We start from the raw sequence: 13,114 nt of genomic DNA, 5'->3' as shown, positions 1-13,114 counted from the left end.
CATATTTCTAGGTACAGGAGATCCTGCAGTGGAACACCTCCTGCTGAGGGGTCATCTATTGAGAAGTATGTGGTAAGTATCTCTCATGACCTATTTTGCAGCCTCTGGGAAATAGACTCTCTGTGTCTTACCTGCCCCAGGCCACCATTTATTCTTATCAAGTTCCTCACTCAAATATCAAGAAATGAGAGTTACCTCGAAGGCTATAGTTGAAGAAGAGTGAACAAGAGAGCCAGAGGTCTCCAGAGGTCTGTCCCTAAGTCCACCGCCTTTCTGCATAAGGTAGAGGAGGAGTAGCATTGGGAAGACGGCTAAATACAAATCATTACTGTCAGCATTGTAGAGAAAGACAGCCCCAGTATCCAGCATTGCCAAGTACTGCCAGAGGGAGACAGCAGCCGTATGCAGCACGCATGGTATTGCTTCAAAGAAAGATAGACTCATACTCACCCTTGAGGTCAGAATTATCTTAGATACGCTTCTTGCCAATAAATGTTCTAATTGTCCAAAGAAATCCCAGGTTCAATTGATCATGTCTACTCTTAATTCAGCCAGCTTCCTTGTAACAAACTTCCTGAATGATTTCTCCTGCAGATTTGCTCAAATGAAGTTATCCTTACTATGGCCCAAGGCTGTTTTCATCAATGTGGCCATTGCTTTGTATTCTGGTAAGTTTTCAGTCTTGGATAGAATTCCTGCTGTGAGTGGAATTTAGAACATTGCCCATTGTCTTTTGACTAATAAATACAAAGTACAGGAAGAAATCCCTTTTTTCAAGGTCTGGTATGCTTTAACATTTGGAATTGTTGCATACTTTTAGCTCCCAGCCCTAAAATCAAAGACATGTGTAGGGAAATGACTCTTTCCTTTTTTTTTTTTTTTATTTATTATTTTTCGTTTTTATCATTTACATGAAGTGGTTTTAAGTATTGACAAGTGTCCTGACGGTAGAGCACGATGTTTTAAAGTAACTTTTGGCTCGGCATTAGTGTTATCACAGAGATTATTGACAACTTCACTCGAAGTTATTGAAAAAAAATATATAATTTTTTCACAGAGCTCATTTGCCTGGGTAGTATTAATTGTTTTTGTTAAGTTTATAGATATTGGAGAGTTTTATGTTTGTTACTAGCATAGACTTCTCCTCTCGTTGGTGGCAGTCCTTTGCATAGATTGCTAGAGTTTCTGCTACCGTTGTATTTGTGATCTGCTCATTTTTAAAATTGTTTTTGTTGCCATAGAAACTGCCTTCATATCAACACACAAACTTCAAGTAAGTCATTAGTTCATTTGGGATTTGAAATACAATTTTAAATGTTTGTCAATTTAGAATCTCGGTAAGATTACCTATGGTTTACAAGGATTTAAAAAAATAAAAATATGTGCTTATGCTGGTGTTCTTATACCAAAGTCGACTAATACAATCTACCAAGCAGCATAAAACCACATTGGTATGATCTTGGAATGATCTAAGTGGTAATGTGCATAGGAAAGCTATTCACAATTATTAACTTTTTTTTTTACAATACTGAAATACAAAAAGCATACTTAGAGTAAAATTATTTAGCCTAGACAAAGAGAAAATAGTATACCAATTATCAATTTTAGGAGAATAAATATTAATTATTCCTATTTAAAAGTGTGTGTGTATGTGTGTGTATCTGTGTGTGTGTGTGTATCATATAATGGTAGAAAATATATATAAATATTATATACTATACTATGTCATTACGATTGAAAATAAACTATGCTCTTTTATCATTTTAAATGGTAGCATGCATAAGGATCACAAGGTTACATAAAAGCAAGTAATAGGAAAGCACATATAGCATTTCCCCTGTTCAAATTATTGAGATCTCTAAAACGATACAAAATATCTAAATGTAATGTGTGTGTGTGTGTGTTATTTATTAGTGGAAATTTGAAGAGGATAGAATAGTGACTAGCACATTCCGCTTCAAGCATTGGCTACTGTGGTGGGAGGCAGGAAGATCTGTCCTGAAAGGAAGAGCTGTTGGTGTAGGGACTGTGCACTGGATTATAAAGCACTTGGAAGAAGCTGCGCCTCCCACATTGGTAATGAGAACAAACAGAGCAAGCACTGAAAATCAATCATTTAATGAGTGTAGAAGAGGGAACTGGGTCCCAAAATACCATCTTCGGGAAGGCTGTATATTTAAATGGAAATTCTACGACAGAGTTTACAACTTAAAGGACATTAGTGAACTTCATGTCTCTGGCCCTTTACAGAAATGTCCACTTAGATGTTCTATGGTTCAGATAATAAGTACATAGAGTTCTGCTCTGTAACTATAGTGTATGACCATAAGCAAATATAAGTCAAAACAAAATAAAGAACAACAACTTAAGGTTTGCCTTTATACATCTCATTAAACTTATGTGCATTTCCTGACATCAACATTTAAAATTTCTGCTCTAGTTCCTCTTTTAGAATTTGAGTAGAGCCTGGCGATGGTGGCGCACGCCTTTAATCCCAGCACTTGGAAGGCAGAGGCAGGCGGATTTCTGAGTTCGAGGCCAGCCTGGTCTACAGAGTGAGTTCCAGGACAGCCAGGATTACACAGAGAAACCCTGTCTCGAAAAAACAAACAAACAAACAAACAAACAAAAAACAAAAAAACAAAACAAAACAAAAAAAGAATTTGAGTAGTCTGTGTTCTTAATACTGCCAAGCTGATAATACTGCCAAGAAAATAGAACTCCCTGCATGCTGTTTTAAAAGTACTGAGAATGATTAGTTACTGCATAGTGGGTGTGTAGGTATTTAATTTTAGTCTTAAACATACCGTATCTTATGTTGAACACATACATATGCCATATTTTAAGACTATTGTCATCAAATGTTCACTACTAAATAATTTCTAAAATTGTCTTCCTCTGTCTTACAGATAGATTGTAAACCATATATGAATCTTATTGACATGTGTACCAAAGAGTATTACCCTATGTGTGCAACTAACGGAAAAACTTATTGCAATAAATGTGTTTTCTGCAAGGCACTGAAGTAAGAATGCAATAGTGAATATTTATTTTTCTAGTTATGAATAAGGCATTATTACACAGTGATATAAAATTTATGTTGTTGGCAATCTAGACACATGAACTGTAGCAAAGACAACCATGATAGTTTATAAAGAGCCGAGGGAGTGTACTTGCAGCTTTTGTTCAGAGTCTTACTGTGGACTGTCAACATATCTGCGCTAAGTGTTCTGCAAAACGGACTCATTTCACTTAACTTGGCGAGTTGTGAGGTGTTACTGCAGAGCAGCAGCCACAGGGGTGTGATTCTGAAACCGTAATGTTCAGCAGTATAACTCCGAAATGCCACGAGAGTCCGGCTCCGAGTGTTCTAGCTACAGGCAAAAATAACTGATCGGGAATCAGATTGAATCTTTAAAATTCACCGTGGACAATGAGCTAGTTAATGCTAAAAAGAAACTCCTGTAATGTTATTTTGTCTCCGGAAGTTGTACTGTCTTTCTATCCGCCGCCCCAGCCCCCCCCAGCCTCCACCCCCACCCCCTCCCCCCCCCCCCCCCCGCACTCACAACTGCATTCTTGTCTCTGTCGATGTCTGTCTCTCTGTCTCCCTTCCTCCCTCCGTCCCTCCGTCCCTCGCCCCTTGTTCCTCCTTCTCCTTCTTTCCTCCTCCTCCTCCTCCTCCTCCTCCTCCTCCTCCTCCTCCTCCTCCTCCTCCTCCTCCTCCTCCTCCTCCTCCTTCTTCTCTCTCTCTCTCTCTCTCTCTCTCTCTCTCTCTCTCTCTCTCTCTCTCTCTCTTTCTCCCCCCCCACTTCAGTCTGAAAGACTTTGTGGCCTGAAGGCTCATCAGCCATCTTTATCCCTCATTTCCTTACGTGGGTTTCTACTCGTATAAAATAGCTGCCCATTTGCTTCCGAAGTGCTATGTGCCTCTTGGCAGAGCTGCAATTACCTATAGCTCTTCTTTCACGGATCTGATGTGATTTTTGACTGAGAAAGCTGGAATTTCCAAGGATCCCCACAGTGGAGAAAGGCATGCAGGGAGCTCAGGAGCAAGTGGATACAGCTGGTTTAAGAACAAAGCATGATCTCTCTAGCACATACAAAGTCAAAATCCTTTCTTTTAAGTATATAAGCCTATAAATTATCCAAATAGTGGGATTAATTTTTAATGAATTTTTCTTTTGATTCTACAGGAAAAGTGATGTTCCTTTCACATTTGCTCATTATGGTAAATGCTGACATTCTCTGGAGCTAAACATTTCCAATGGCTATAATTATGATATCTTTCTGCAGTGAATTCTATGATTAGTCTCTTGATCAAAGTCTCCCATTCATAGAAGACCAGATGAATCACACTATATGGTAGAAGATTAAATACTGTGCATTTAAGGTTACTCTCGACCATGAGAAGCTATATTTTCAGGATTTCTATTGTCAATGTCCATTAATAAAATGATGGTTTGAAATCTCAGTATGCAAACAGGGTGTGGTCCTTACACCTAAATCCTAGCACTTAGGAAGCTGGGGCTAGAGGAATGATGGGAGTTTGAGCTTGGACAACAGAGCAAGTTGATCACAAACAACAAAACCCTTATTTTAATGTTATGTTCGATAATGTAAACCCCCCCACTCCATGTAAAGCTCTAAGTATCTAAATATTTTGCTCAACAAAAGATTAAACAGTGTTATTAAATGAATTAGAGTCCTTTTTTAAAGTTTGGGTACATGGTGGTCTAAGAAATATTTTAGTGCCTGTGATCTAAAGAGATAGTTCCCAAAGTTATCCAGATATAACATTACATGAGAAATTTTTAAATAAATTAGATATGTTAGATTCTATTTGCTCTCAAGTTTCAGTACCTTTAGAGGAGGGCTTGAGCAGTTGAGAGTCTAAGAGGCTGCTTGGGCCATAGGAAATCATTATGGTATCAGACATAATTTCCATCTCAGTCAAGGTAGAAAAGAAAGAGACAAATAACATGAACTCACAGGCAAAAATGTACTAATTAATGAGGAAAGGAGAGAAGGAGGGAGGGAGGTTTAGAAATATGTCCTTTATCTGGACGTTTATGTTGGCTGGAATTTGACAGTTTCCCAGTTCTTATCAGCATAATCTTGTAATATCAATAAAAGCTGGTCCCTCATGATTTAAGGTAGTTTTTCCTTGAATAACCTAAGTATCAGTGCCTGATTGTCCTATAGACATGTCGGGGCTGTGTTGATCAGCTTGGTTTCTTCCCTAGGATCAGAATGGAGAATAAAGAAAGACACATTTCATAGACTGCTAACAAAGTTGATTAGAGAGATCTATAGTTAGTGACTCATAGGTGACAGGAGAGTAGATAAGTGCCTGGAAATTGTCCTTTGTTCTTGTGAGGGTTTCTTTTTAAACCATTAGACTTAGGCTTAGTGTCTAAGCCTTAGGATGTGTTTAATTTTGGAGCAATTGAAGATTCTAAGAGTCTTGGTAGATAGATGTTAACTCCATGTTTTAGAGACAAGAAACTTAATCATATTTTATTCTTGACATTTTGGTAATAAGAAGAACCTGAACAGAAAATTTGATCCTTTATTCATTCTGTAAGACAACTCATCCAGAGAAATTTTTCTACCCGAAATTAGTGGTTTAGGTATAATGTGATGAAAAAAATTAAAACAACAACAACAAACAGGAAGACAGGCAACCCCAACCATTCAACTTTAGGATGCTTGCTTTGGCCAAGAGATCTGTCACTCTACCAATGGAATGGGTAGTTCGTCAGGTGAATGAATGTTCAATTCTTAAGGAACCCAGCAAATAGATTTCTGATACAGCCACATCAACCATGGTCCCTCTAAGAAACAAAACCAAGAGAACATATAGATTTATTCATCAAGGCTGAAAATCCCACAATAGCCATGTGCATGCTGAGAAGCAGGGGCATTGGTGGCTGCTCAGCTCAAGGATACATCAGTGACAGGGAAACCAAGGCTGCAGCTCCAGTCCCAGCAGAAGGTCTGAGGCTCCTGCCATGTTGCTTGCTACTAGAGTAAGTCCTCATTCAAAAGCAGATTCTCCTGGATGCCCATGACAGAGAGAGTGCAGGAGGGAGAGGGAGAAAGAAAGAAAGAAACAGAGAAAGAAAAAACAACCAAAGAAGAAACAAAGAAACAGCACAAGAAGCAAAGAAAAACAGAGAGAGAGAGAGAGAGAGAGAGAGAGAGAGAGAGAGAGAGAGAGAGAGAACCTGCCATAGGAGAGAATGCAGGTAAGTGCTACTCCCCCCTCTATTTTTCCACTCCATCATGACCTTTAGCCCAGTGGATGATAGTGTTTACATTAAGGATAGATTTTAACCACTTAGTTCATTGACCTGTAAAAGGTTCTTCCAAAATCTCATCACAGACTTATCTTGAGATGTGGTTTACTAACTCTCTAGGCAACCTTTTATCCAGTCAAATTGGCAACTAGCTGTAGTCATCACAACTGATGTGTCTTTTAGCATCCAAAAACGCTACAGCCCAGGCTTCTTACACAAACAATACATTTACTGTTTTGGTTGTAGAGATGGACGTAGGTTAAAAACTGTCCAACAGACACTTTGTCTGTTCCTGGCTATAAATTTGTGCTATGGGCTTGCAAATGTCCTGGTGTGACACCAGTATGTACCTTAAAACAAAACACCTACTAAAAATAAAATTTCCTGTTAAGTCAGCCAGACATAAGCATATTAATTTTATTTTAGTATTTGATCTAATTTTTCTGACAAAACCATGAGGTAAAATTGTCGAGTCACAAATCTTTAAATTTGTTTTTCTTTTCTTTTTACTTTCTTGCTCTTTTTTACCCAATAGTTTGAAATACTCTTCTCTCTCTCTCTCTCTCTCTCTCTCTCTCTCTCTCTCTCTCTCTCTGTGTGTGTGTGTGTGTGTGTGTGTGTGTGTGTGTGTGTATCAATTGCCTTCTTGCTCTCTTTATCTCTGGTAAAATCAGGTCAAACTGTTCTTAACTTTCTACTGAGAGAGCCATTAAGAGAAAGTGAGGTGAATCTTGTGGGTTTTTGCAGCCTCCAGGGGGAACACAGACTTCTGCTCAGATAGATTGGTGCTGGGCTTTTGATCTTGTTTCTGAACAAGGTTCTTAAAGAAAGAGCAGTAAGAACTGCAGGTGAAGGGAAGCGACTGAGAAGCGAAGGCAAGCCAAATGTTTTCAGTGTCTAGAGCTGTTGGTGTCTCTCCACTGTCTTCAGTGCTTCAGAAAAGGGACACGGAGACACTTGGAGATTGTCGGAGAGCCTAGGGTTGCTATAACAACGTCTCAAGGTTCTTCTTTATAAAAAGAATTATTTCTGAAAAACTGAAACTCCAATGTGGGTATTTCTTGAAGGGCAGTGAGTCTCTTACTCAGCTTAGCCAGCTGCTGGGAGAATACATAAATTTTTATAGGAACAGTGAAGGCCTTTGAAGTCTTCAGGAAGACTAAGGACTTCTGCTTCCTGTGTCTTATTGATTCTGAAGATTAGTAAAAGATAGAGGGAGGGTAACGTGAACCATAATTAGGAATCTGGGAAAAGAGAGTATGTGGTACCTTCTTGGTCTGTAAAAAACTTTTACTTGGAAATGTGTTATTGAAACTCTTAAATGATTGTTCCACAGACCTGAAAAAAATGTCTTCCTCTTTAGTATGGATCAAAATCATTTTCATCCTGGCCTTGGTGCTTCCCTTTTATTATGGTAAGTGCATTTTCTGCTACCCCCTTCCCAGGCATATAATGCTGGAAGCAAGCATTGCAGATCGGAGCTAGATAAACGTTACAACTGGGAGCAGAAACATCAAATGACGACAGGGAAAGCATTAAGTTCTTTAGAACTTATACCAATGAATTGCATTTAGTCATGTCCTGTCTTGGAGAACTGGAGCACAGGAAATTAATTATGTCAGTAATAGAAGTGGGGTGCAGAAGCGTGTGCCCAGAAAATCAGTTAGATCAAAATGTAAATCTTAAAAACAGTACTCTAGATCTTTATGTTGTTCTCATGGATCTTTGTTAGAAATACTCACCCCCATCCTCTTTTGCAGGATCTCAGTGTTGTTGAATGTAATGTATGAGATACACACATACAGTGTGTCAGTGTTGTTGAATGCAACATATGAGATACACACATACAGTGTGTCAGTGTTGTTGAATGCAACATATGAGATACACACATACAGTGTGTCAGTGTTGTTGAATGCAACGTATGAGATACACACACAGCATCTTCCAGATCTGGTGTTCTTTGACATCATCACTTGTTTGTCAGCTGAGTTCTGTAAGTCGAGGTCTGGGCTTAGAGAGAAAACACACCGGTTCTTCTACTGGCAAATCCCAAATTTCAGAATAAATAAAGGGACTGTGAGAGATTAGATCTAAGATACTACATCTTAGTAAATCAATGCCAATCAGTTGTTCTGCATGTCTTTCATACAAGGCAAACTAAGTGGCTTTGCTACAAACTTTTTTACTTTGTTACAAACTTTGTTACAAACTAAGTGGCTTTTTTTTTTACTTTGTTACAAACTTTGTTACAAACTAAGTGGCTTTTCTCTCTGTTACTTCACGTATAAAGGCAAACTGTGGTAGCTTTCAAAGGAGAGTTTTAGAAGTTAGTAAACAAGGGACATTTCCAGATTTGAAATCACTCTACAAATGCACTATTCCTCTTCTTCCACAAATTCTCACCTCCTTACATAGAAAGGTCATGAATCAGCAATTTGCACAGCTTACGTTCCCTAAGTACTGTGAGCACTTCACACTGCAGACTGGGCTTTCCCCCTCTTTGTATTCTTGACATATCTTCTGTTTGCTGGTTTCAGAGACTACTTTTGCATTTCCCAAAGAAGTTCATCGTAAGGTAAGTTGATACTGATTATTCTGGCAGCTTTGTAGGAGCCAGAGGTGTGGAGGACACAATGAGAACGGGGTCCACAGAATACAACTAAATAAGGCTCACAGAGACTGAAGAGGCCATCACTGAACTCACAAGGACTTACACTGCTAGATCCTCTGCTTGTATATTATGGTTGTTAGCTTGGTGTTTTGTGGGACTCCTGATGGTAGGAATGGAGTGTCTCTGACTCTTTTCTTTCATCTGCTCTTGGGATCTTTTCCTCCTCCTGGTTTTCCTCATAAAGCTTTGCTATGAAGGTTTGTACCTAGCCTCATGGTTAACTTGTGCTGTGTTCAGTTGATATCCTCAAGGGTGCTTCTCTTTTCTGAAGGGAAATGGGGGGAGGAGTGGATCCGGGGAAGAGGGAAGGAAGAACTGAGAAGAGTAGAGGGAGGGGAAACTGCAAATATAATTTTTAATAAAAGAATAAATAAATAAATAAATAAATAAATTAAAGGTAAACTGTTAGCTATTTTATATGTAATTTTTAATGTCAAATACCAACAGAAAATCTATAATAGAGCAGACCTGGAAAAAAATTAAAACCAAACCAAACCAAAGTGCGTATGTCATTATCTTTACATGAAGGTCAAGAATACCTTGCCAGAGGCTGGAGAGATGACTCAGAGGTTAAGAGCTTTTTGCAAACAAACCATATTTGGTGCCCAGCACCCACATGACAGCTTAAAACCTTCTGTAACTCCAGTTCCATGGATTAACCACCTTTTCTGACCTCCATGGGCTCTTGCACATGTGTGGTGCACATGTATATGCCCAGGCACTCACACATATACATACATTCACACATACACATAAACAATAATAGTCTTGCCAACACTATACAAGTATTTAGCATGATTCAAAAATGTCATTAATGGACAAAGTCCTTATTATATACAAGTATCTAACATATTTTAAAATATATTTAAAGTAGAATTGTTTGTTCTAAAAAGGAAAGAAGATTGAAAGTGATTGAATAAGCTCTTTAAGGGTGGATTAATCATGATTTTTTTTTTAAGTATCAACACACTATAATGTTATATAAATGTGAAGAAGAACTGGAGTACTATACAACTGAGTAGATAAAAGTTACAGGGAAGTTCAAAAGGCAAATTCACCAGGAAATACACATTATTGCCTATTTCTGTAAGTCACCAATATTCTCATGATCTACATCTGTATACAAGCTTACACATATATGAGTGTCATGTGTCTGTCATGCATGGTTCAGAAGGACAAGAGACTGAAGGGTAAGTGATTAGATGGCTTTGAAAAATTGGGTTTATTTTTTAAAATGTATCAAAAATACAATATATTTGGTCTGGCAAGATTGGTCTGTGGATAAATGTGCCTGCCACCCAGCCTGATTACCTGAGTTCAATCTCCAGGGCCCATGTGGTAGAAAGACTCTTGCTAGTTGTCTTCTGACCTCTACATGAATGTTGTGGCGTGCGTGTACATGTGTACACATAAGTGCACACACACCTGCATGCCTGTGCATACATGTACACACATACACAAAGTAAATAAATGTGATTATATAAATGCATAACACACTTGTCTTTGGGTACCTCGATGTTTATATTAAGCCTTAATATTGAACCTTTCTGCTGTGCGTCTCCTCCCCGCCCCACAAAGATCACCATGTGATAAACCTTGTATCATCTCTTTATACCTGACAGCCAGACTGCAACAAGTACAAACCATTCCCAAATAAGTGTACCAGAGAAAGGAATCCAGTCTGTGGGACTAATGGACACACTTATAACAACGAATGTGTTTTCTGCAATGCAAAGATGTAAGTGCTCCTGACTAAATAAAGGTTGGCTTTTCTTAGAAGGCCAAGATAGAAAACCCTTTGGATAATCCAGACCTAGCATACACAAACAGTAAATTCCATTACTACTAAAGCCACACAAACTCACTTGCACCTTTCTTTTAATTGCTCACTTGCAAAACCTGCTAAATGTATCTCCCGGTTAGCTAAAATGAATTATTATAAACTGCTAGCAGCACAGTGGGAAACAAGATAACATAATTCCAAACGTGGATGCTGAATAGTAATGACCCTGTTGTGTGAGCAAAATACTCAAAGTATAGAACTCAGAAATCCATAACAATTGAGGCCACTCCCACCTCACCCGTCCTTGAATTTCCCCACACTGGGGCATCCAGCCTCTATGGGACTAAGGGCCTCCTCTCCCACATATGCCAGGCAAGGCCATCCTCCCCTACATATACAGCTGGGGCCTTGGATCCCTTCCTATGTGCTCCTAGGCTGGTGGTTTAGACCCTGGGAGCTCTGGCTGGTTGGTATTGTTGCCCTCCCCATGGGGCTGCAAACCCCTTCAGCTCCTTCAGTCTTCTCTCTCACTCCTCTATTGGGAACCCCATGATCAGTTCAATGGTTAGCTGCAAGCATCTACCTCTGTATATGTCAGATTCTGGCAGAGCCTCTAAGGAGACAGCATTATCAGGCTCCTGTCAGCATGTACTTCCTGGCATTCACATCAGCGTCTGTCATTAGTGACTGCACATGTGATGGATACCCAGGTGGAGCAATCTCCAGATGGCCCCTCCTTCAGTTTCTGTCCCACACTTTGTCTCCATATTTGCTCCCATGAGTATTTTGTTACTTCTTCTAAGAAGGGCCAAAGTACCCACACTCTGGTCTTCCTTGTTCATGAGCTTCATGTGGTCTGTGAGTTGTATCTTGGGTATTGTGAGTTTGGGGGCTAATAGCCACTTATCAGTGAGTGCATACCATGTGTGTTCTTTTATGATTGGGTTACCTCACTCAGGATGATATTTTCTAGTTTCATCCATTTGCCTAAGAATTTCATGAATTCATTGTTCTTTTTTTTTTTTTTTTTTTTTTTTTTTTTTTTTTTTTTTAACAGAGCTGCTAAAAATAACATTGATTATCAGCATCATGGTCCTTGCTGAGTTTTGCATGGGTTGCACAATGTTCAGGGTCCCGTGGTTATCCTTTTTAGTGGTGGATCCTGCAATCAAGTAGAATGTTCTCAATCGATGCTTAAACTTCCTAGACAGCAAGTGAAGCCTTCTATGGGCCATAAAGTAGAATACAGGATATTGAAAGAATTTCTTCAACCTGTGATTGAAGGGTCTTATTTTAATCATTTTATTTTACTGTTAAAAATTGCTGTCTTAATTTTGTGTTTGATAAAACTCTGTGGTTTGTAACCATAAATGTTTCACTCAATAAAATGTTAAATAAATTTTATCCTAAATATCCTTTATCTTAGAGGCAGATGGTTAAGTCTTAGAGGTAGATGGTTAAGGTAAGTGAACACTTTTAGTAATTATAGTTTGCTGATAAAAAAAAAAAAAAACCCACAGTTCTCGCCATGAAAAAGTAGGAGATAATTTAGTGGGACATTTTGGGTAACTGTGATCATAGATTTAGGTTACCCTACAGTCTATGTTTCAACATGAAAGCAACTTTATAAAGTTTATATTCTTACAGAACAAAGAAAGTCATAAATCACGGCCAGTTTAAAATACATTATTAGGTATACCAGAGAGACAGCTACAGTAAGATGGGAGAAGCTTTTCCATAGGCCTTCGTGGTGGTTTGAGTGCAAAAGGCCTCATGGGCTCATATGTTTGAATTATTGGTCCCCAGTTGGTAGAACATTTAAGGAAGGATTAGGAGCTAAGGCCTTGTTGGAGGAGGTGTGTCACTTGGTGGGGGGGCTTTAAGATTTCAAAAGCCCACACCCTTCTGTTCTCCTTAGCTTCCTTCCCCCACCTCTGTCTTTTTCTCTCTACCTACCTAATTCTTATATATCAGATTAAGCTCTCAGATTCTGCTCTACCACCAAGTCTGCCTGCTGCCATACTCCACCCCCCCGCCCCAAAAAAAAAAGGTCATGGATACTTCCTCTGAAATTATAAGCAAGGTTCCAAGCTCCAAGCTTCCTTTTACAAGTTGCCTTGGTCATGGTGTTTTGTCACAGCAACAAAAGAGAGGAACTAAGAAAGCCTCAGATTCTGTCTGATGACATTCTTAGTTTTTGTGCTGGTCAAGGCTAGTAGTTGGTTAACAGACTTAAAAGATTAGTCACAGGATGTTACTTCTGGAATAGAGGTGGGCAAGAAATGGTTGGATATTGCAGAGACTAAAGCTAGCCTGATATGAGGTAACTAGCCCCTGGACATATAGCAGTTCAATCTC

At 39.0% G+C, this 13,114-nt stretch overlaps 1 protein-coding gene across 1 annotated transcript; it reads left to right on the top strand.

Annotated features, from left to right (window-relative positions):
* The first annotated feature begins 462 nt into the window (after positions 1-462).
* On the top strand, positions 463-11,859 carry LOC117719909 (serine protease inhibitor Kazal-type 10-like). The gene is given in 7 exon segments (XM_034518357.2): positions 463-668; positions 1,242-1,273; positions 2,910-3,039; positions 7,639-7,716; positions 8,840-8,877; positions 10,596-10,711; positions 11,814-11,859. Coding segments are annotated over 7 exon segments (576 nt in total). The 5' UTR covers positions 463-532.
* The last annotated feature ends 1,255 nt before the right edge of the window (positions 11,860-13,114 follow it).

The sequence above is a fragment of the Arvicanthis niloticus genome, chromosome 14 (genome assembly GCF_011762505.2).
Source record: "Arvicanthis niloticus isolate mArvNil1 chromosome 14, mArvNil1.pat.X, whole genome shotgun sequence".
Taxonomy (NCBI): Eukaryota; Metazoa; Chordata; class Mammalia; order Rodentia; family Muridae; genus Arvicanthis; species Arvicanthis niloticus.
Note: the sequence above shows the minus strand (reverse complement) of the source record. Positions and strands in the feature narration are given on the sequence as shown.